The 24,326-nt window shown below is 43.6% G+C and overlaps 1 protein-coding gene across 1 annotated transcript; it reads right to left on the bottom strand.

Moving 5' to 3' along the window:
• Positions 1-1,228: 1,228 nt before the first annotated feature.
• On the bottom strand, positions 1,229-23,652 carry clcn2a (chloride channel, voltage-sensitive 2a). Its single transcript, XM_030774756.1, has 25 exons — positions 23,602-23,652; positions 15,941-16,094; positions 12,943-13,074; positions 11,413-11,541; positions 11,153-11,286; positions 10,924-11,001; positions 9,844-9,867; positions 9,340-9,418; positions 9,039-9,164; positions 8,864-8,948; positions 8,243-8,344; positions 7,833-7,917; positions 7,406-7,561; positions 7,190-7,259; positions 6,519-6,629; positions 5,970-6,180; positions 5,631-5,764; positions 5,002-5,180; positions 4,575-4,683; positions 4,384-4,430; positions 3,686-3,751; positions 2,858-2,896; positions 2,624-2,728; positions 1,866-1,952; positions 1,229-1,693 (listed from the first exon to the last, which is right to left on the bottom strand). Exons 1-25 carry the CDS (start codon positions 23,650-23,652, stop codon positions 1,229-1,231), a joined length of 2,958 nt encoding a protein of 985 aa, XP_030630616.1.
• Between the last annotated feature and the right edge of the window lie 674 nt (positions 23,653-24,326).

The following is a 24,326-nucleotide window of genomic DNA, read 5'->3' as shown; positions in this document are numbered from 1 at the left end:
TCCTCTCTGATGAACTGATACTGTCTGGTTTTTTGAGGTGTGCTTGTGGCATGGCACAGTGTGTTATCCAAAGGGACTCTACTCTTGGGTCCACCAGACTGAAACCTACTGTAACATGCAAAAGTGCCTCTGGGTGTTTACATGCGTTTAAGAAATTAAGAAGTTCTTTAACCTGTCAGTTCCATTTTCTCCTTTGCGAAATGCACACACTGAGAGTTCATAAAGGTTGGAAATCACACATTTAAACATATGACAGAGAGATGCGCTACACACTGACTATAACACGTAGCTGCACATGCATGGCACGTCTGGATTTGTGCGTCGGCTCTGTCATGGGTGATAAAATACAAAATATGTGACGCCGACACCTCCCTGCGTTAAAAGTCCATAAACCACTTTGATGAGATAGGAAAAGCATGTGGTCTCCTAATGGCTGACAAATCAGTTTTCAATCTGGCTGTGCGTGTTATTTGTATGGTAATTACAATGTGCTTTGTGACCTCTCTCTCTATCACTGGTCTTTTTAAGACAGAGGTCTCTCTATGTGATTGAGTGTAACAGAGCTTTAGCATTTACAAACCTTACCCCTTTTTTAAATGCCTCTCCTGACTCTCCTCTTTTTCATCCTTGGTTTTTGTCCCTCTTCTCCATCCCTCTTTGCGTCATTCAGTTTTTCTTTCTGTCCTCTACGCTTCTCTCTTGTTCTTTCACCCTCCCTCTCTGTCTCCTTTCCCCTCCCACCCCGTTTCTCTTTCTCTGAGGGTTATTAGAGGCTATATTTAGAGAGAAATTGTAGTTTTTGCTCTCAGAGACAATCTTATTTAGATTAAAAGTGTCAGCACCAGATGGGTGCGTGGGCAAGGTGCAGCTGAGTCACACACACACACACACACACACCCTCTTACTTTCACAATACAATGACACGCTTACATGTCACAAACACACACGCACACACAATCCATCACAAGATGTCACGCGTTCACACAACTCTTGCGCAGATTATATGATACTTGTGCAGTCACTCAATGACATTCAGGCTGTGATATACATACGCATACATCTAAAAATGTTCGGACACAGCTACACCTCATGGAGTTATAATTTGTATAGGGTGGGTAATGTCTTCCACAACTGATCAGTCTTCCTCTTCCACCCCTTTTCACTCAGACGGTTATGAATCACAGTTGGTGTGTATGAAGGGACTTGGATTATCATTCACCCTGTGTGATCATTCAGTTGGCTCGTCTGTGTCTGAGGGACTGGCTTCACATTGGAGCTCCTCATTTTGGGTGAGAGAGAGTTCATTTGGTGGTTCAAAATAGTCCTCTACAGGGTGGGCGGGGTCACAGTCACAAAGAAGCTCTGACTGGGGCTCTTTTTCAGACAGGCTGCCTTCACCGTCATACAGCAGCTCTGATTGGTCATCTGTGTGTAAGGGGCTGTTCTGACTGGAAAGTTCTGTGCAGTCTGTAATGTTAATGGGGCTGCCCTCCGATGGACGCTCGATTTGGTCCTCGAGGTCGGGTAGTTTAGGTTCCCGGGGTAATGACAGGCTCCTATGGCGACTCCAAAGCTTGTGGAGCTCTGTAACCTCAGAGACACTGGTGCTAGTGCCGCTGTCACGGAAACTAGCCAGTGGTGGGCGCACTTTCACCCCTGTTACAGTCACAGAGCCTTCAATGGCTTTCCGCAGCTAAAACCAGATGGAAAACATCGACAAGTCTAAGAACAGGGGTCTCCTTCAGTTGGACAAATCCAATTTATTCCAGTAGATTAACAGTATTTCTACACTACTGAAGAGCCAAATAGTTTGACCACAGTTTTGTTCTTTGGCGTTGTAAATAACTTTATGTGGGAGCACAAACCTCCTTCAAAGAGACGACTCCTACGAGCCGTCCAGTGCTGGTCACATATGCGTGGTCCAGACCCAGCAGTGAGAAGATGGTATGGGTCTATGAAGGGCACAAAAAAGGGTTACGTGCTGTTTAGGATTGGGAAACTCACTGCTGCCTTATCTACTGCCGTGGAACTGAATAAATCGACATTGCTTTGGTATCAGCTTTATCTGTTTCACATCAAATTTCCCAATCCGTCATAAAGTTTCAACACTTCATACTCTTTCAACAAAACTACAAGTATCTTAACATGAATTAAATAATTAAACTGAATAGAAGTGCATTACATACAGATGCCGCTTATATTTAGATATTGTCTGTATGAAGATGAGTACACTCTCTCACATCACTTAATTACTCACTCACTCATTATCTAAGCCGCTTATCCTAATTAGGGTCGCGGGGGGTGTTGGAGCCTATCTCAGGCCTCATGGGGCAAAAGGCAGGGAAACACCCTGGACAGGTCACCAGTCCACCACAGGACAGACACACACACTCATACCCAGACACAATTTAGCATCTCCAGTTCACCTAACCTGCATGTCTTTGGACTGTGGGAGGGTACCCATGCAGACATGGGGAGAACATGCAAACTGACCACCTGGCCAGGAATCAAACCCGAGACCTTCTTGCTGTGAGGCGACAGCGCTACCCAATGTGCCACCCATCACTCAATTACGTGACATGAATCTAAGTTTTAACTGTAAGAATAGAGATGATGATCTCACTTTATGTAAAGAAGTGCGTTCCACCAGCTGGAAGGGGGCGGGATCAATCTTACAGTTGTTGAAATTGACAGGCTCATCTAGCTGTCCCTCTTCCCACTCAGCGATCTATAAATAATAATTCCACAAAATTCAAAATAATTCCACAGTCAATTCCATGGACATCCCTATCAGTGAGGATCACAATCTCAGTAGAGGCGGAGCCACTCAACGTTGTGTTAAGTGACTCATACTCACCTCTGCCGTGGTCATGTCATCCTCTATGTCAGGGCTATCCTGTAAATGGATGAGAGTTCACCTGTCATTCACATGCACGCACAGGTACAACATGACACACTCATGCACACTTCCACCATTTCTTATACACACAATAATGAGTTTCAAATGATGTTCACAAACGGATGTTTATAACACAAGAAGCTTCTCAAGTGTTGTTCATGATATTTACTGATCTAGCGTACACACAAAACAACTAAAGCTTAACTAGAGAACAGTAAGCTTTAGCGACCCAGTGCAGAGGGCACAGGTGAGAGAGAGAGAGAGAGAGAGAGAAAGAAGGAAAGAAATAATGAGGGAAATTGGATGCCACTGTGATAGGAAGCAATGTGTGAAATTACTCAGTGAAAAAAAAAATAGCTCACTAATGCTCCGCAGGCTTGAAATTCAAGTTAAAGAGTCTGAGACGCAATTTAAGCTTGCACAGCATGTGTGTGTGTGTTTTTTTTCCCTGACATTTCTAAGAGCCTCCCATAATGATATTTTACCAGTCTCCTTCAAGGTTTCCAAAACATTTATAGCACCAAATCACACAGATGTGCCAACTTTACTTCCACATTTGCAGAAATACATGTGAAAATCCCATTAAAATGAATATTCCTCAAATGGATGGTCAGGTTGGCTGACTGGTCTTGTCAGTAACCACAGATGGGGCATCATTTCTGTAGGATGGAGTTAACGTATACTTTGAGTGCATCAAAACCATCATCTTTCCTCCTTAAGTGTGGCAGATGCCAGAGTGTACTCTAAGGGACAACGATGGAGGTTCTCCAGGCTACGTACTCTTACCGCTAAGGTTATCTTCACACGCTTGGGCCTCCTGCTCCTCTTAGGAGCCGCAGACCCAGCGTTGCTCTTCCAGGGAACAGATAGAAGGAGGAGGAGGAGGAGCACATACCGTTAACACAACGTTAACACAATGTTCCTGCAACATTGGGGCATGGCATTGTCTAAGTGCCATCGACCCAGCATTGCTTTTCCAAGGACATTTAGACAGCAAGGGAAGGAACACAGCAGAAACACAACATTAACAACACGTTACTGCTATGTTGGGGCCACATTGTCGGTTTAAGAGCAAACTAAACAAAGGCTGCTCCTTCATGTGGTCACACTACGCTAGCAGAATTATCCTGTAAATCAAGAAAAGAGGTGCACGCTGCTGACAACAATATTGAGTTTAAGCAAATGATTCCAAAAACGCTCATTGAAACATAAGTTCTTGTTTTGGGAAACGTTCTGTGACGCAAAGAGCAGGAAAAGTTAAAGAACTTCAGAAAAATTCTTGATAGTCATAATCGATCAAATACGCTGATGAGGGACATCAGGTGACAAAGAAGACCTCTCTTGTGGAAACAGCATATTTCCCATGAAGGATAAGGGATTTTACATTTGCCAGTTAGCCAGGCACAACATGTCCCCTTTTGTTAATTTGCGTCAAAACGAGAGCCAACAGAATCTGCACCCCCTCTCCTCGGGGCCATCCTTACCTCCACAAGCTCCTTCACTGGACCGTCGCAGGAGAGTGTCGGAGAGCCTGTAGAAGGGCAGTGCCATAGAGAGAAAGATGAGCCAGAGAGCAAACGTATAACAGGGAATGATTAAATGGTTTTTGTGTAAGAGACTGGGGGATAAAGTGTATTAGTAGTAGTCTGGTGTGTGTGTGTGTGTGTGTACATACTGTTAAGAGTCTCTGAGTTGCTGACTGAAGATACAGTCTTCAGGGCAGACTTCAGAGGAATCTGAGAGTTGGAGAGAGTGGAGCTGAAGGATGACTCCTCTGTGGAGATCTACAGAGAAGCAGACTGTTAGACTGCACAGTCTGGAAACACCCAATCATTCTCATTCCCTCACAGTGATGTCTCAGAGACGAAAAAGTGATTTCCAGCTCAGCCTTACTCCATCCTTTTTCCCAGTCGCAAAATCTCAGCCTATATGAACCTCGACCTCATTTCACTCCGTTTGGCGTCCCATACTTACCTTAACCGAGTCACCTTAACGCGATGTTCCAACAAACTAAACCTTCAAGTACACACCTCTGTTCCCAATTTTCCCTGCGCCTACCGGGAGCCCCCTCTCTTCCCTCTATCCCAAAGCCAAAAGCTCACCAGAAAACGGACCCCACGTGTGGCTTTGGGTTCTGTGTCGGGGGAGAAGGTGGGCATGTGGGTGCCGTTGTCCTGGGCGCGCTCCCTGAGGTACTCCAGCCTGCGGGCGCGGCTCAGCTGCTGGGTGAGCAGGGACTGAAGCTGGGAGCGCTCCATGGAGCCCAGCAGGATCATGGAGTCTGGAGCCGGGACCAAAAAAGACAAGGAGGGGAGACACCAGAGAGACCAGAGAGAGAGAAGTGAGAGACAAAGGAAGAAAAGAGAGGAAGGAAAGGAGCTGGAGGAATGAGAGAGCACATAGGGGGGGGGGTCGGGGAGGGTAAAAGGGGCGGGAAGGAATGGAGAAGGCAAAGAACGTGTCTGTCACAGGGTGAGTGGTGGGAGTTATGGGAAACAGTTCCAACTGTGATAACAGGTTAGGCCTGTTGGTCTAAAATCAAAGAGGAAATCAAAGAGGAACATGAAATCAAAAAGTTGTGCTAACATGTCTAATTATCAGAGTGTTATGCGGCCACTGGTGCTGAATCTTGACTCTTAGAAAGACCCGCACAGCCTTCCTGTGATTTTCTGAGTTGTGTTAGTTTGCTTAAGACACACACACACAGAGGGTAGAGGGTGCACTGTCTCACCTGTGGACTCCACCAAGGCCAGAGTTTTGAGCTGTCCTGTAAGTAGAGCCTCCTGCAGGTCACGATATGAGGAGGACAGTGTGATGAATCTCACGTCTCTAACCATGATGTCCTCCACACGGATATTATACTTGCTACCGCCAGAGCAGACAGAGAGACCAGAGTGATTTAAAAGAAGGGAAGAGGAGGGAATTGGAATGGTTTGACAAATAACTCTTTACTTAATTCTGCCTTGAGGGGTGATAATCATGAATATGTCTTGCTCCATGCCAGCGCTGTGTGTCTACGTAGATGTAGAAGATGTAAAAAAAAAGCAAAAGCAACGAGACAAGAACTCACTCTTGGCCCCATCCTAGCTCGGGCAGGTATGGAAGTTTCTGGATCCTGATGATGGAATCGTAGAGGGAGGGCTGGAGGCTCTGAGCCACAGCATTGGCCAGGATGACCGCGATCATGACTGGGAGAATGTGCGAGATCTGACCGGTCAGCTCGAAAACAATGACCGCCGTCGACACCGTGTGAGTGACCGCCCCAGAGAGAGCCGCCGCACCTGAGGGAGCAACGTTTTTCCCCGCATCAAATTAACGCACAACCCAAACCACGTCCGCGGGCCATTTTATTTCCTATTGTGTTTCCTTGACAGCTCTTTGCTTCACTGCACAAGGCGGCACAAGAGCTGAATCCATTTCCATCGGCTAAATTTAATTTGGCTGTTGGTTGGTGTGGGTTAATGAAAAATGTATGACTTGAGCACACAAAACTCCCCGCAGGTTCAATTATGTTTGTGAATAAGACAGAACCACAATGGAATCCAAGAGCTGAAATTGATGGGTTTTGATAGATACAAATGGACACAGTTTTGAATGTGAGAGCATTGCATATTCTCACCGACAACAGCGTATCCGCCGGGGACTATGGGATACACGGTGCTGTCAGTGTGTATGCCGTCAGGGAAGACAGCTGCCATACTCTCACCGACCAGTCGGCCAAATGCAGCACCTGTACCAGACACACACACACACACACACACACGCACACACACACACACGTATCTGCATAAATATGAATGTTGAGGTAGAAGCATCTGTTAGGTCACCACGATTCACGATTTTACAAGGTGAACACCCCCCGCAAAGAGAATTATATTTATAGACCTGTTAAGATACTTACATGAGCTTATGAAACCAGCAGAGGAATCCACATATGACAAAGCTGTGGTTGTTTTGTGAAGTTAAGCGTCAAGTCACTTAAGTTAAAGTCTTTTTTGTCAGTCAAACAGTGATGAAGGTTGGACATGAAGAGGAGGATGGTGAGGGGAACAAAAACAAAATACAATAATGTTAAGCACAAACCAAAACATGAGGACAGGTGGCAAAATGAACAAGACAATGTCCGGACCTTCACAAAACATTTATGTCAACAACGACAAAAAAAAAAAAAAAAAAAAATGGTGAAATCAGTCTACTTCAAACACAAATTTGGGCTTTGTCCTGCGATGTGTAGTATATGTATCGTTTGCATTTCACACATGAATACAGAAAAAGACACGGATCCCTTACCAATGAGGAAAACAGGCATGAAGGCTCCACAGGGCACAGGCATTGTGGTTGCCACTGCTGACATCCAAAACTGTGGAGAAAGTTTTGGTAAACCTGGATCACCATGCACACACACACACACGGGCAAACACTTAGATCTGCCATGTGCACAGGATGTCTTTTATCCATTTATCCACGCAAAAAGGGGGGTTTGGGGATTTAGTAGAGGGATCTTACCTTCATGACGATGAAGAGGAGGAGTGTGACGAAGACGCTGACCTGTGGGTGCTTCCAAGCCTGAGGTTGGCTCATGAGCTCAAACTCCTCAGCCACGCCCTGTTTGTACCAGGTCCGGTTGTCAAACAGTGCCACCAGGGACTCGTGCTGGGTAAGCTAAATGAAGGGGGCAGCGAGGACATTTACTTTTTGGCCATATTTGGTCATATCCATGTCTTTTGAAGGCAATTAGTATGGGAATGCAACGGTACTGTTCACTAGTGGCAGAATCACTTGCACTTCATTCTCGGAGGTGAAACTCTACAGTTTTCATGTGCGGCGTACATAGAGAATTGGCAGGGTGACAAATATACAGTGGGAAGGCAATTCAGGGACATACAAACACATATAAACACACAACACACACGAGAGATTTGGAGTCTCAAACCTGGCCAGCCATGAACTGTCCAAACCCGGGGGGAAAGGTCAGCGTGGACACCAAGAGAGTAACCAGTGCGGGATATACCAGTCGCCTGAAGAGGATACAGCAAACATTTTTTCAATATGTGTGAATGGCAGCTTGAGGCAAGTTTATAAATCATTAAACCAAAAAAAAACAAAAAGAGAATTGAATAATGAAATTATGACAGTTCTGACTTTCATGTTTCACATATGGCATTCATTTTAAGATGATGGTGAACCAGAAATTATTATATTTTAACAGGAGTCTGCATTGTATTGGTTTGTATAATGTGGTTGTGGAGGTGAATTAGTAACAGATCACATTTATTAGCTATACAGCATTTGGAAATTTTCCATCGAACTGGTCTACATCTCATTAGTGAAAATCTGACTCACTTTTTCAGTAAAAACTTGTTGATGGTTTTCTGTTTTCTCATAGACTCCACTATCAGCCTGTTCAGGTAGACAAACAAGGCTCCTCCAAAGCCACTGGCAATCCTGCAGAAGAGTTGTCACACAGTCCAAATAGTTTTCATAATAAGAATGCCCAGAGACAATAACAATGCCCGGAAGCTTCTCTGTGACCTTTAAGTCTGTTATAAAAGTGCTTCAGCAAAGGGAAAAGTCAGACAGCCCATGTTACACAGAACTGAAAACAGACAGAGATCACTGACGATTTGGGACTCATTTGACGGAATGTTTACAACCAAATCAAGTGAGATTTCTTTCTGCTTTTAATTTTTAATATCTTCATTGTTTTTATTAGCTTGTAATTAACAATCAGATTATATAATTCTTTGGAAAAGCACTGCTCATAAACTATTAATAGTATAATCCAACAGATTAATGAAAACATAATTCTAAGATGGACTATGTCGTTAAACATTGAAGGAAATGCACTAAAGCTACAAGGGGCTTATGCATTAAAAATGATCAGAAAGTCATCCAACTAATTAGTTTGCTTTTTCATGTTAAGTCTGCACCACAGGGAGACAGAGTCCAGAGCAAAAGACGTACCCCAAGACAGCGAAGGCAGGAAGTTCCTGCAGGTCAAAGGGGAAGTCCAGACGGAAGCGTGTTTTAAACAGAGCAGTGATCGTCTCTGTGCGCGTGGAGATAGGAAGACCGTCAAACACATATAGCCGTAATGGAATCGCATTACAGTTACGCGACAGTGACGTATCAAACTCACCCTCATCTTTGTTCCAAACTGCCAGTACCCTGAAAATAAAGGCACTAAAGGTGGCAGCAAAGAAACCTCTCCAATAGTTCCTTACAGCGAAGAACGTGGAGGTTACTTCAATACTGAAGAGTACACCTGGCATAAACAGACAAACACTTAACCAGTTACACCATGCATTACACTGTACTGACATATACTACAATGTTAATACAACGTTTCCAGTATTAGAGGATTAGAACAGCTAAAAATATCTTACTCATATTCACACCCATAAATACAATATTACATCACCTCTTTTTGCTGATCATACCTCCAATGGGGGCAGCAAAGCAGCAGCCCACCCCTACAGCACAGGCTGCAGACAGCATCTCTGTGTTCCGCAATTCGTTCTACAGGAGAAATGTAGTAAAGATTATACACATACACGCACACATACACAAATGCACACATACATGCATGCTTACATACCCACACGGACTCCTACTGTGCACACGCACACACACGCACGCACACCCACCACTTGATAACAGGACAGGCTGAGGCACACAGATAAACATGCGCTGTAGATTACATTGTTGGAATATGATAAACAAACAAAACAGATATACTGAGAGTAATCATATCCCGAAATGCTAGAGCTTCCAAGGAAACTGCTTGATCTACATTTAGCATAATTATATGGATACAGCTCTCAATCCCCCCCCCCCACCCCCCCTCAAAAAAGGGCTTTGAATATCTATGGATAAATCTGGCACCAGAACAGCACCACTGCAAAATAAAACACGCACACACAGAGGCACATGCACCTTCTTACCTTGTTTCCCTCAAAAGGCTCTTCCTTCAGCGTTAGGATGAAAACAGACATTTAGAGAAGTGAATATCTGCCCCCTCTGACTTCCCTCCTTACCTTTTACTTCGCTCCTTACACTGCCTGTCATATGCTCCTTTGACATCACTACTTCACCTGTTTGAGCTCCTCTTTTCCTGCACTATTTCATCCGTCTTAGGTTTCGCTTCATTACTTGTTATTACATTGCTCTGAACACAAAGATATATAGTAACAACACTCTTCCCACTGATCCTTTGTTGCTGCTATCTGTTCGCTTTAGGCTAATTTCACAGTCACTACTGCCAGATGAAGCTCAGGAAAGTTTTTTTTTATTATTATTACTATTATTACATTTTGATAACACCTTCTGGTTGGAAAAATAATGTCAGAATTGTAATTACTAGTGAAGCTTTGACAGGCTAATTTTTGCCATATGACTGATTATAAACATTAAACCACTGACTTATTCTTGCATGGAACAGTAAGTCCATTTAATAATTGCCTGAGAGCTAAAAGCTGAGAGTAGCTGTTGGGTTTCCTCAACACTTATTGAGTACGACAACTTGTTATTGATCGAGTCTCGTTGTACTACTGGTGCTTCAGGTGTTTGGACATGGTCCATAGGGCGAAGACAGATTTCACTTAAATACAAAACGAAGGCTAACACTCTTCTCTAACTCTTATCCATATTTCAGTACAGCATAATTTTCTACTGTCTCATATGACTCAGAAAAAAAAGATATAAATATACCACAGGGAGCCCTTGGCACCCACAGCAGAATGAATATTTCATATAAACTCTTGTATTAGCAGAACAGGCTGCTAGACCCTATCTGCAAGTTCAGTCAGTCAAATGAGCTCTTCCTAATTTCTGTTGGCCTTTTAGATCTGGAGCTCCATGGATCAGAATTGGAGAATGAATTGGGTCTGGAGGAAATAACGTATGACACATTAGTGGTGACCATAGCAAGATGTTGGCGGTTGTTGACAAGGCCGACGCGAGACATGAGTTACATCATTTTGTGTCGATTATGAGGCTCGCCCAGAAGCGGCCACGTCTCTCACCATGTATATTCCCCCAAACAAGGCCATGAACTTGCTCAGCAGTGCAGCACACAGACTGGCGACATGAACAAACGGCCCCTAATTGAGGAGAGGAGAGGAGAGAGAGAGAGAGAGCAAGAGAGAGAGAGAGAGAGAGAGAGAGAGAGAGACTTAGTTAAGAATGTTGGTGAAAAAAGGGGTTCACAGCTGACAAGACTGAGGGTCTACTCTGTAATCTACAGTCTCTTACTTCCTTCCCCAGAGGCATACCACTCCCCAGGGCACAGGTCAACCCAATGACTTTGGCCACAAAGGTTTTGAAGGTGAGGTATTCCTTCAGCACCACCCCCCGAAGGATGGTCTTCATCTCTGGGATCCCAGAGCCTTAAAAAAAGAGAAAAGATGAGAAAGAAAGAGAAGATGGAAGCAGAGGAGGAATGCATGTGAATAAATTGGACAGTCTGTTATTCTGAGAAAGTGTGTGTATGTGTGTGCAGGTGTTTGTCTCACCTACTGCTTGTGGCGCCAGTATCTGTGTGAATCCAGCAGAGAAGGTGATGAGGACTACAGGGTAGGTAACCCAGGCCAAATATTGCAGTAGCATATTACTGTCCAGACCTCCATACATCCACTTCTGTGCTACAGAAACAAACACACCCATAAAACCTACTGACAATTCTACACATTTAGAGACAATGTTGGACAAAATTGTTCCGACACACACGTTAGTAGTTTAAACAAGAGTGCAGATGTTATCGAAACCTTGTCCAATCGCTAGCTGTCTTGTTTCTGTAACAGTTGAGTCCCTGAATGATAATGGTTTCAAAGAAATCTGAAATTCAAATGAATGATGCAAAATTTAATTAAAGCAGTAGCTATGCAAAGTAATTTTCATTACTTCACATAGCTGGTGCTTTAAGGACATGCCAAATCCATGGAAAGAGCCCGGTGGAAGTGTTGTAGTCGAGTCACATACCTCGAGTCTGAGTCGAGTCTCAAGTCCCCACTGCTCGAGTCCATGTCCAAGTCCGACAGTAGTGTTCAAGTCTGAATCAGTAGTGTTCAAGTCCAAGTGAAAAGTGTTCAAGTCCAAGTCCAAGTCCATGTCAGCAGTGTCCGAGTCTGAGTCCTTGTTGCTTGAGTCTAAATCCAAGTTCGAGTCAAGGTGTCAGAAATAAATGTTATCAAATTAAATCAATCTGGGATAAAGAGGAAAGAGAATTTTTTTCAACCTTTTGCAAGATAAAGATTCTTAACAACTTCAGGTTTGTATTGATGCACTTCACTTCCAATGTATGTAAGTACAACTGTATGTCAATAAAGCAATAGCATAACTTGAGGACGTGGCATACAGGGGTTGCTGGAATAGCTGTGCTGTTTACGTTCCAGTAGGTTGTATAGAATAATCCGATGTGGTAATAATCCGAGGACAGCAGAATGAAGTCAAGATAAAACTCCCTCACAGATGTTCATGGCATATAATAAAATACCGCAATCTGTTGATACAACTTTAGTGAAATACCATAAAGTAACTGCAGCAATTTGCTTCTTCCACGGCGTTTAGAACAATTATGTAAGGCTTAGCTGGGAGAAGAATACACTGATTGGTGATGACACAGAGATGGTGGAACTTCTGGACTGGGCGATCTGCCTGTCATCATTCCTCTCTTCCGTCAACAACACGGGCAGAATCAAAGCGCAACAGGTGGGTCACATTTTTGTGTCCAAGTCCTTAGTCACAAACTGTCAAGTCCAAGTCCAAGTCCTAATCTGTCACGTCCAAATGACAATCATAACTCGAGTTCAAATCCAAGTCACCAAAAACGTGACTCGAGTCACTACAACACTGCCTGGTGGAAACATTTAATATGGCACTACACTACGGGCAGCTGCAGCTCAACATAATTGTACAAAACGGTGAAGAAACTTCTCTAGATTTTTTAATGACCTCATTCCTTCTTACATATAACGAAGCCCAAGAAAAAGTCGTAATTCTGTCCTCGCTCTCACTCTCCTTTTCACCTCCTGTTCTCTCTTTACCTTGCTGGCAAAAGGCGATGGTATAGTCCATAACCCAGCTGACCAGAGCCATGACAAGGCCAAGGAGAATGAGGAAGATCCAGTCCTCACCCACACGAGAGATCAGGAACCTCTGGCAACGGGAGGTACAAACTGCAGCAGACAGAGGGTTAGAGAACACCTTCAGAACAAACATTATCCCTTATGATTCTCTCCATGGGCCATACATGTGCATTATGGGAGGAAAACTTGGGGGTTAGATCACGTACCAAAACTGTGAGCTAGAAAGGAGAGCAGAAGGTAGCTGCTAGTCAAAAGAGTAAGTGGCTAGCCATTCAACTCAAAACTCCCTTAAAAAAAAAAAAAAAAAAAAGATGGGATGAGACTGCTATTTCTGTATGATTTGATGTTCTGAGTGGATTAGAATCAGTCGGTTGTTTGTGTATGCTCAGAGATAAGCAGCTGTTGAAGAATGCAGCGGAGATGTGGGTCACAGTAGGTGAAAGGACACCACTGTTTGCATGCCTGAGGCAGCTGCTCGCCAGCTACTGCACCTGCTGGGTGGCCCTTCGCCCAGAACCCTTCCACGGGCCACTGAGCGCGTGGGCAGATCCGCCAGAACCAAAAATAAAACCTGCGACAACCGTTCTCTACTCGATGGAGATTTGTACTTTTCATAACAAACCGCGTTTAGCGGTTCTCAGATGCGCTTTGATGAGCTAACTACGCCTCTTATCTCCAAAGTGAGCCAGACAGAAACGCTGAGAGGCATTTATTTCTTTATTTATTTTATTGATGTTGGGGGTGTGGAGAGTGTGGCGTGTGTGTGTGTGTTTTTGTTTGGGGGGGGGGTAGTTGTTGAACATTCACTGCCAGAAAAAGGCTTTTGCCTCATAGCAGAAGCTTTTCCTACACAAGCACATGGATTTTCATGACAGTGATGTGCGAATCGTATTGGGTTGGCTGTTAGACCCGCTCAGGGAGGTAGCGGAGAGAGCATCAGTGCTGTCACCTTGCACATGCATAATGTAGCGTTGCTCAACAGATGGAATAACGGCTTACTATTTATACACAGCCTAGACGCAGAGAGAGAGAGAGAGAGAAGGGGGGTGGTTGGATTGTGGTGGGTTTGGGGATGGGTTCTCTTTGTACAACATGACAACTAATGTCAGGTTGCTGATGCCAAGCCTAGCGGTGCTCTCTTGCAGAGTGCGGCAATGGCCCAACGCCAAAGCTCTGTTTTTATTCACACCTCCAAAACGATTAGTGTTAAAGTAGTCTATGGATGTAAGTTGCAACAGTAGCAGTACCTAAATGTTACTCTAAACCAGCTAGAGAGGCAATAGCACACTGTTGATAACCTGTCAACAATTCATCCAACCTAATCTTATCCAACCAAGTCTGTTGACTGCAAATTGTTCCAGGGCGAAAGGAATATGTGGAAAACTTGGGAGAAGATATGGGAAGAACAAGGCAGGGGGGAAAAAAAAGAGAAAAGGTACTCTTGTGTGTTTGTGTATGTGTATGTGGGTTAGTGACAGAGAGAGAAAGAGGGAAAGAGAGAGAGAGAAAGAGAGAGAGAGCAATGGCGTAGGTATGCCAGCTCTGTACAGTCATCACCCAGTTTGTGTGTGTGGGTAGTGAATTGTCAAGGCTCCAAAACCTTAAAACCTTGTCATGGAGGTTCAGAAGACCTCTGCTACACTCCTCTGCTACAGTATATTCCATGCATTTCATATGGAACACAACAGAATGCAAAAGCAGGGGGGAGGACCGAACAGAGTATGGAGACAGGAACTGTGTGGGTGTTTGGAGATAACTGTAGGCCAAGAGCTTGGTCACTTTTCAATTATCACACTACAAAGGTTATGAGACGTCTCAAGAGCAGCGAGAACACTGGGTAGCTACGAGAAGGTGTGTGCTTTGATGATAGAAGGTAAGTTTATGGCTTTTTAGATGAGTTGCGGCGATTTACAATCCACTTACACTGAGAATTCTATCTGCCTTTTCTTTTTTTTTTTTTGAACCATTCTGGCACCTTAGTGTTCTATTTTTAAAAATATGAATAATGGAAATGACGCTTCGCTTAAAAAAAAATCTAAAGAGATGACTAACGGTCATAATCCTAAACTCTCAGTGCAGAAACTTAACAGTGACAAAAACACCTGTCCAGACACCCTCACAGGCAGCCTCAAGGTGATTACGCATCCCTTATATGTTTTAATCTAACGTTCAACACATAGGAATTACAAAGACAGATTATGCTCCCTACTGGTAAACAAACAGCACTACAATACAAAAGACACAAGCTCGACATGTATTGGTTTGTGCTTCCTGTCACAATTCGTAATCACATTAACAATACACCTGGGAATGACCATCTTCATCATCAGCACAGCCACCATCATCATCATCATCATCATCACCATCAATATTACAATTTGTCCTGTTCCCTACCACAATTAAGAGTCAAGCATACTGGTCAGATTTAAACAGTGACCAACCCATGCACTGTTCATCACAGATAAACTGGGATGTGACTGGAATACAAGGTGCTCCAGACGGATGAGAGCAGGAGCATTAACAATAACTGGCCAGCAGATGGTAGTGTACCAATAAGGGAATCAACAACCCTTTTCTCTAAACCTGCTGCATTGGACCTTCACAAACAGGTCTGACAAGCTTAAAAGCTCCTTCGTTCTGTTTCCACGGCCGCTCTAGACTTCTGTTACGCCTGTGCTTCTGTATCAATCCCACATTACCAGACTGACTGAGCTCCGAGCGGTACCGCTGTCTTCCTGTCAACCTCAGCTAATCCTTCAGTATAAATGGTCTCAGTGCTTGCTGCTCAGTTAGCACACTTCTAACTGAACCACTGTAGCCTTTTCTTTCCTGCCCCTGGCCTTTTCGTTCTCTCTGCCGCGCTCTGGGTTGACTCTCTGCAGATGAGGTCTGCTGCGGTAAGCCTACAGGGATCAAGCCAAGCGGTCAGTGTATAGTCGGCGGGGTCGTCACGCACCCTGGCACTTGACACAGGGGTCTTTCTCATACTCCAGCAGCTCGGCGGTTTGGCCACGCACGCTGGTCGCCCGCCGCAAACCCCCATCCTCACGCAGGCGGGCGGCCTCCTCCTTGGCGTAAGTCCCCAGCTCCTGGGTGTACCGGCCATACATCTTTTTAAGGAGAAAGAATGACAGAGAGAGAGAGAGTAGGAGAGAAGGAGAGAGATTGCAAGAGGGAGAGGGAGAGGGAGAGGGAGAGGAAGAGAGAGAGAGAGAGAGAGAGAGAGAGAGAGAGAGAGAGAGAGAGAGAGAGAAACAAAGAAAGGCAGAGAGATTGAGAGAGAAAGAGAGAGAGAGAGAAAAAAGAGAGGTAGAGAGAGAGAGATCGAGAGAAAGAGAGAGAGAGAGAGAGAGAGAGAGAGAGAGAGAGCATTTATAGAGTGCATGCACGAGGATGTAAATATGTAAATACTATAGATAAACACACACCAAGCAAATGTGAAAGTTGTTTTCCTTGATTGTGCCAGCAGATGTAACTGTTAATTGTTCTGAGGTTGCAGGTTTCACTATGGTAGCATTAGTCCTGCCAGGTCTTTATGAAGCTTACAAAGCCATTAAACGGCCTGTGAACTCAAGCAGCAGTCTGCCTCTTCATTCCCAATGACTGCAACATTTCACCATGGCCTTTCAATCAGCCACTAATCCAAGGTTAGCAGAGCAGGGGTGAAAACGCAATAGCCGGTCAATTCCTGCGATTGCTCAATTACATCCTGAGATGCAGTGTAAACCTGCCACTCCACCAGAACTTAAAGAGATCTTTCTATTTACAACACACTGCACATTTGACTCTCAATTTATCTGTTATATTTACCCATTCATCACGTTATTTTCATAAGCAACAAAATAAAAATAAAACATCACAAAAAAACCTGTGTTAAATGGTACTTTAAATTTCGGAGTGTTACTGTAAACCAACTGTTTTTCCCATCGTTAGAAATTCACATCATGTAATTTCATACTTGCATGAATCGTTGTGTCCTAGATCCACAGTCAGAAACGGATGACATTACGGCCAAGGCTTAGTGGACAGGACACCAGTGTGTCATTTTTCAGCATGTGCATCAGAGCTGAAATTATGCTTGTCATTCTGCAGTGACAATGTAATACACACACACACACACACGCCTGAGTGTTTGTATTTATGTTATATAACACATATGTAATTTATATCTTCAAACCTGTTGACTGCAAGTCATTCAAGGGTGCAAAGAATATATGGAAGATTTGGGAGAAGATATGGGAAATGAAAGAACAAGGTGGGTTGAGCAAAAAGAGAAAAGGTGTGTGTGTGTGTCTACATTTTTACATTTTTTTTGCAGCTCTACAAAAATGTCCATCTGTAGCTCTTAGATGCCTGTTGACTGCTGATGGAGGTATTTTGAGCTCTGCCCACCCTTCCTCTTAACTTGGTATCAGCTCTCCCCCCCCACCTCCCTCCCTCACTTCAACCCCCCAGTCAGCTGCTCCCACACAGGCAGGTGCCCACGGCTCTGTAGATGGAGAGACAGAAGGGCGTTTGGCAGGTCCACTGTGTTTCACATTCTCTCTCTCTCTCTCTCTCTCTCTCTCTCTCTCTCCACCAAGTGCTCTGATCTAAGGAGACCAACGCCGGCAGCACATTGAGATGAGCATCACGACTTGAGCAGACTCCCTCTCCCCCTCTTTCTCTCTCTCTCTCTTTTTTTCTCTCTCTCTCTCTCTGCTCGCATGAGCAGGTGCAGTTCCCATAGAAAGCAAAGCAGCCAGCTCAGACCGATCACTCACACCTCCACCCAAATCGTCCCATCTCACACAACCTCTGCTCCTTCACCGTTCGCGTCAAACAATATTGCCTCATCCACCCCGAAGAATGCTCACCCCCTCTTTCCATATCTCTCGCTATCCTTAGGAATATCCTCTTCCTACCCTCCGTCTGCCGCCTATCAAATGAAGAGCTTGCCATATCTATCAGGGCTTTGAACCCGTCTGTTTTTTGTTTTTTTTTCTTTCATTTGCTACCAAAGCAACGTTTAACCTCAGAAGGTCGAATCGCGTTCCACGCTGCATTCCGTCATTCGAAACAATCCATCACACCACAGCTTGAAACGCGGTGCAAAAAAAAAAAAAAAAAAAAAAAAAATTAAACCATCCATGAATCAGATAGCCATCAATCTGCTGGTAAAAAAAAAAAAAAATTGCTGTGACACATTTAACACCACATAGCACAGATCTGTGCTTACTCAAGGAATCAAAATGTATCACTCTCACAGCTCTACACTCCTATGTTGAGTGCACCAAAATCGATAACTGTGAGGCTTTGAGAAGCGCTCCCCTTCTGTACACTTGTACTCAAATAGAGCCCTGCCTTATTAACCAGGAGGAGAATCACAGACGCTGTGGCACCATGCCTATGATTGAGCCTCTTCTGCACAACAGACATCACTCTGCCCCCGCCCCCCCCCCCCCCCCCCCCCCCCCCCCAACCAACCCACTGGACATTTGGCATCAGCGGCCACCTCCATGAGCGCATTCATGCCCATATACCGATATCACAGAATTACAGAGAGCAGAGAGGGGGACGGGGCAAGGCCGCGGAGCCTGGATGTTAACGTCTAACAAGGGCTTTTATTGTCATTGCAGCCATTTATTTGTTGCCCACACACACACAGGGTCATGCAGCTGTGTGTTTAAGACTGAAGACTAAATGGACCCTTTTATAGCCTCTATCCCGCTCCTCTTAAGCAGGCGCTTTGCAAAGCATCTGGAGGACAGTCTCTTGGGAGTGGAGCAGGTGTAGTGCTTTACTGAATGCTAAATGGGCCATGATCACCAGAGCCGTTCAATGATACTGTTATATTATCAGTACAGTAAGAACGGCTAAAATAGGAACACCGGCGGAAAAGACGTATCGTTAAATGTCTCACAAACTCTAATGAGTGATTACGATACCATTAACACAGGAGAAGATGAAACTTAATTCAAGTGGAGATTCATAAACATGCAGCACACACTCACTAGCCATTCCTTTTAACCGAAGAGACCAACCACTCTCTCATCGATACCTGGTCGACAGGGAGGGGTTTTAGATGGCGTAACTGATCTTTCCAGATCTCTTAAAAGGAGTCATAATCGCACATGTCCCTATGGGCTTGGTCAACATATTTGAGAAACGCTTGTAAATGAGTTGGACAGGATATTGAAATCTCAGAGGGCTTAGCTCATCTTCACTGAGCGTCACAGCCGCATCAATAAGTGTATTGGACAGGAGTAGAGCATGGACAGATTGGATTAGCAAGAGAGCCAGAGATGGCATGAAAACAGACGCTGTCAGCAGCCATGGTCTTTCTTATTTGACACACACACACAAAAAACACCCCTCCTGGCATATAAAGACATCTGAAGAATTAAAAACATTGATCCTATTATATTAATAACCGCCCGCCTACTGACTGCACCTCTGTGTCAGGAAATGACTAGGCGAAAGCCAACATCAAGCCAATGGGCTATTTTTTTTTTTTAAAGTACAATTTTACATTGGACAACAAGTGCTTCAGATCCAAACAGTTTTTATCTGCTATGTTACTAGCCGCTCTGGGGAAAATGTTGGGTTACCTCTAGATGCTGATCTGAGATTAAATTCCCCTCCCCCATCCAATTCTAAACCAATGTAAGTGCGAGAGACATGAGTTCCATGGCACCTCTGGGATTTCAATAACTGCTTTTGGTGCACACTACACCACGCTAAAAAAAGAGCATCTTTATATGGTGAGTTATAAGCAATTTTTACTGGTCGACTGGTAATGAGTAATGTCAACAAACCGAACCAGAGAGAGCACAATTACATAGCGTTTTAACATTTCTACAATTAAATTGCAGGACTTAACAGATTTACATTTGATCACAGATAATTACTCGCTTTTGGTAAAATGAATGATTCATGAATTGACGGGAGGATTTGATAATTATGATGAGATGGTAAATAGACTGTAAATATCTTCTCTTTAATTTATAGTGAGGTTGCGGGTTGTGAGAAGCCCTACCGAGGACATGGTAGATGTACCTGGGTCACGCTGTGAGATCTGTATCTACTGCATGTCAATGGGCTTTGAACCCTACAGTGGTCAAAATTCCATCCTACCCCCCCACTGCTGCGAGAGGAGCAGGCACGCTGTCTCTAACATCTGTTCCCTCATAACCTTAGTTCCCTCATAACACACACACATGTGCCTGCACACACACACACACACACACACACAAACGCACGCACGCAAACACACGCACGCACGCTCCCACACGCTCGCACAGACACACCTCACACGGCAAGGTCAAAGTAAGGGATTCTTCACCTGTACTGCAGAGGCTGATACACACAAATACATCTATGAAGCTGCATTTATGATCCTGTATTTATGACATGTCTGTAAATATATTTTCAGCTTTGGTAACAGTTAGCTCAGGCCACACGCGCTCCTTCCTCATGATAATTTCAAGTGATTCTCCATCCACCACAATCATCATTCTCATAAGTAAGCAGTCTACACATGCCATCTGCCTAAACCACCAGGGCGCTCGCCTCACAGACCTGCCAGCCTAAACCCACTAACCTGTCTTTGCTTACAATGCAGCAGCCTCTTACCTGCAAAACCACTGCAACTCAATGGGAATTAATGTGTTTACCGTGGTGAGACGTGGCCTGCATAAAAGCATATCATTTTGTGCAACTAATCTCTATGAGCAGATCCAGATTTTAAGCTGTTCTGTCCACTTGCATTTCAAGTAAAAGCTCTGTATATACAATAGATGTATGTGAGTGTCATAAAAAATAAAAAAGAGGGTTTATCTAAAATCTGGCTCTCAAGGACAAACCAAGACACAAGCAATTACAGAACAACAAACTATTTTGCTACTGGAAAGATTACCCAGTTAGATACCACATGTTTACTGTAGATATCTGTGGGCACACACTCACCCACAACGATTTTGTAGACATTACTTTCCTAGTTTTAAGACAGCATTCCAGCATGTCATGTTTCCGCAGTCTTTTGACCATTTGTTGGTTTGATAACTATCAAAGCAAACTGCTCTGAACATGTTCAGAATACAGGCTTTGATGTTTAGCTGAAATGGACCGTTACATCTCTGAAATCTCAAAAACATAGCAGTGTTTTATTTGTAGTATCAAATAAATATTACAACCCAGAATTTCCAGTGTGCAAAGAGACACATAAAATCAACACAGTGTAGAGCACTAGCTTCCCAAAGAAAAAAAAAAAAAAAAACACCAAGAAAAAAACCCCCTCAAATTAAAAGCACACGCCACTTACATCAGTTTTCATCAAGTATAAATGAAAAGATATGTACATGTGATATGCTTAAACATCTATGTAATTGTAAACACTTTTGCAGTCAGAGAGCTTTGGTAGTGTGTTCAAAAGAGCTGTACGATATTAGACCTACAGCACATTAAGAGAAATGATTAAATTGCTTTTTTTGTTTTATTAGCAATCTTGGGGAAATGTTTTCCTTATGTTCTGAGTGAAGAATTTATTCACAGCAGGCCGTTCAACAAGGCCTTGAGAGGACACTGTATCGTTGCATGGCAACTTTCCATTGTCTAAAGCTGGTTCTTAATATGAAAAAGCAACGTCAACAAGAGCATTACAGTTCAAATGTGCCTCTGTGCCTCATTACAGGACTGCAGAAATACAAATTGGTTTTCATAAAAGAAGTCTCAACTCACCTGACCAATTTTCACCTGATATTTTCTGAGAAATGGTACTCATTTCAACTAAATAAAATATTTCTGTGCGACTATTAATAACAATATCTATGTAAACCACATTCATTTGCAGGGATACACTTACTCCTGCCCTTTACTAAAACAGAGGTTAAACATGTGCAGCGGGTTGGTCAATGTCACACAGTCTCTGGAAATTTGCAGGACATCAGATGTCTGCATCCAGATTATTGCTCTTAGCTTTCTCCAGGGGGAAACACAATGGTAGTGTCCCAATTATGTTTACTGAACAAACCCCACAACTAAGTTGGGGAAAAAAACACCAGATGGTTGTTTTTATGTAAAAGAAAAAAAAAAAGAGAGAAAGGCATAGTCCGACACCTGATGAAAAGCAAACAGTCATACAGAGAAAAGCACACACAACAATCTAATCCTCCTCAGCATATATTGTTCTTCAAACAATTCTGTGTGCCTTCAGTCTATGTCTGTAATGAAGAGAAGGTGTAGAGGGAGTGAACGATAAACCCATTGATCAGTCAGATGCTCAATTACCAGGTAGAGTGAAAAGGGTAAGGGGAGACATCACAGAATGACGAGATTCCAGCCACCATTTTCTGTGTGGCACCATATCGATCCTCACAGTGATAAAGAGAGCACGGACAGAAAAAATGGCCTAGTTTCACTCATTACAACTCTGAGGCGCCGTGCAACACACACTTGCCCTGCATGGAGACAAACTGCAGACTCTCACATGACTCTGTCACGTACATCAAGCGCAAATTCAGAGCTGTGTGTGGCCACTTTTTTTTAGGCCTATCTGTCGCACAGTGATATAAAAATCTCTTTAAAGGTCATGAACAAAACTGTCTTTCTCCCTGGGAAGAGGATGAATGAAAGAGAGAAGAAAAGACTGTGTAAATTTTCAGCGCAACCTAGCCCCCTCCCCTCTCGTAAAAAATTAGGGATCAGATTCATCCTTTCCCTTCAGTTTGATTATCTATCCCTCCATCACCTTGTCTCTTTCCCTCCATCTCTTCCTGTATATAAAGACATCTCTGTGATGTACTCCAGGGTGTAGCTGTCAATCATGTAGTGACAGAAGTGAGGGGGAAACTGGTGCATGAGTGAATTAATATTCAGTAAGGATCCACATTTAGTCCACAAGTCGAGGATCAGGAGGAGGAGGCGTGCAGAGAGAGGAAAGAGGAAATACGTGCGTGATTCGTCAACATATGACATGGGATTCAGATGAGCATTACCAGTAAATTTGGACCCACCTCAATTCATTTTAAAAATGTGTTGTATACACAGGAGAGGCAAATGAGAAAGAGCACAACTTTTTTTTTTTGTAAACTTGACCAAGCTAGGCACATGTAGAGATTTAACAAAATACATTAAGCTACTGCAAATCAGAGACCCACTAACAGACACATTCTCTGCCTCTCTGAAAATTAACAGACAAATAGCCTTAACTCTAGCCTTTACTCGGGAAATAGCTTACTCGCTGGGGGCTCTTAAACGTTTGCTTGTTTTTTTTTTTTTTTAGTCACGACCAAGTGCGGCAAATAGCAAGCTTTCTTAATAAAAGCAATTCTCCTTACTCCCCCATTTTATACAGTTGTCCCCACATAGACGTGGATTGCGCATTAGCCAAAGGAAGGATTTTTGCCTGGCTGAACAGAATCGATGGCTCGAGTCAAATGTGGGTTGTGCTGTCATGGCAATAAGAGGACAAGAGTGTCTGCTTTTCTGAGCATATTCCTTATCGAATTTTGGAACGAAGAGAAAATATTCTTTGCATCACTGCCGTTATGCCACTAACGTTGCGTAAAATTATGCCACAGCCAGATGCTTTCGTTTTTATTAATCGTTATACAGTCGAAACGCAATTTGTTAACTCACCAAAGTTTGCTGGTACTGAAGCACTCGTTGCTCTGCTCTGTCTCGAGCCATCACTCTTAACACCGATCCCACTGCAAATGTGATGGAGATAACACTGTCACTCAAATGCTAAAGGTCATCCAAGCTTTGTAAGTTTCACGTTCGAGCGGGAGGTTTGCGGTGTAACAGGTTTTAAGATACAAAATACCGCGTACAGCTGCTTGTCTATACAACGCCTGCCTGTTCATTTTTGGCGTGGAGCTGTTGATATCAGTTGAGTTTCAGAAGAGCAGTTGTGTCTTTGCCTTGTGGGGGAGGAGAGGAGGAGAACTAAGCTAAATATGTGTGCTCTGACTACGCCAATCCAAAAAATCAACTTCTGTGTTTTTTCCCTTCCTCTCCACTCTGTGACTAATCTCTCATCATTTCTTTGTATGCTGTAGTGATCTTTAACATCAGTTGTAGAGTGGTTGGTGACTCACGGTGCTGTTTATGAGCAAGTAGCCTACTGTTTCACGTTCTTTGTAGTAATTTAAGAGGTCGGCAACTCCAGCCATAGAATTCAGTATACCAGCGTCACTATTAACATGGCCATCACACCCACGTTTGTGTCAACATTCTGCACCCACAACACTATAAATTTCAAGGACACATTAAAGTTTGTCATCTGCAAAAAAATCAGCATTCAGCTTAGCATTTGCCTTATCTCTTCCTGTTTGTAAAATGTAAACAGGTCATACATTGAA

This window comes from Chanos chanos, chromosome 5 (genome assembly GCF_902362185.1).
Source record: "Chanos chanos chromosome 5, fChaCha1.1, whole genome shotgun sequence".
NCBI classification, from domain to species: domain Eukaryota; kingdom Metazoa; phylum Chordata; class Actinopteri; order Gonorynchiformes; family Chanidae; genus Chanos; species Chanos chanos.
Note: the sequence above shows the minus strand (reverse complement) of the source record. Positions and strands in the feature narration are given on the sequence as shown.

Coding starts and splice junctions, on each gene's coding strand:
- clcn2a (XM_030774756.1), bottom strand. CDS start 23,652: ATGGCTCGAGACAGAGCAGAGCAACGAGTGCTTCAGTACCAGCAAACT. Junction 11,002..11,152: donor GTATGCCTCTGGGGAAGGAA/GTAAGAGACTGT, acceptor CTCCTCAATTAG/GGGCCGTTTGTTCATGTCGC. Junction 1,694..1,865: donor GAGTCGTCTCTTTGAAGGAG/GTTTGTGCTCCC, acceptor ATCTGGTTTTAG/CTGCGGAAAGCCATTGAAGG.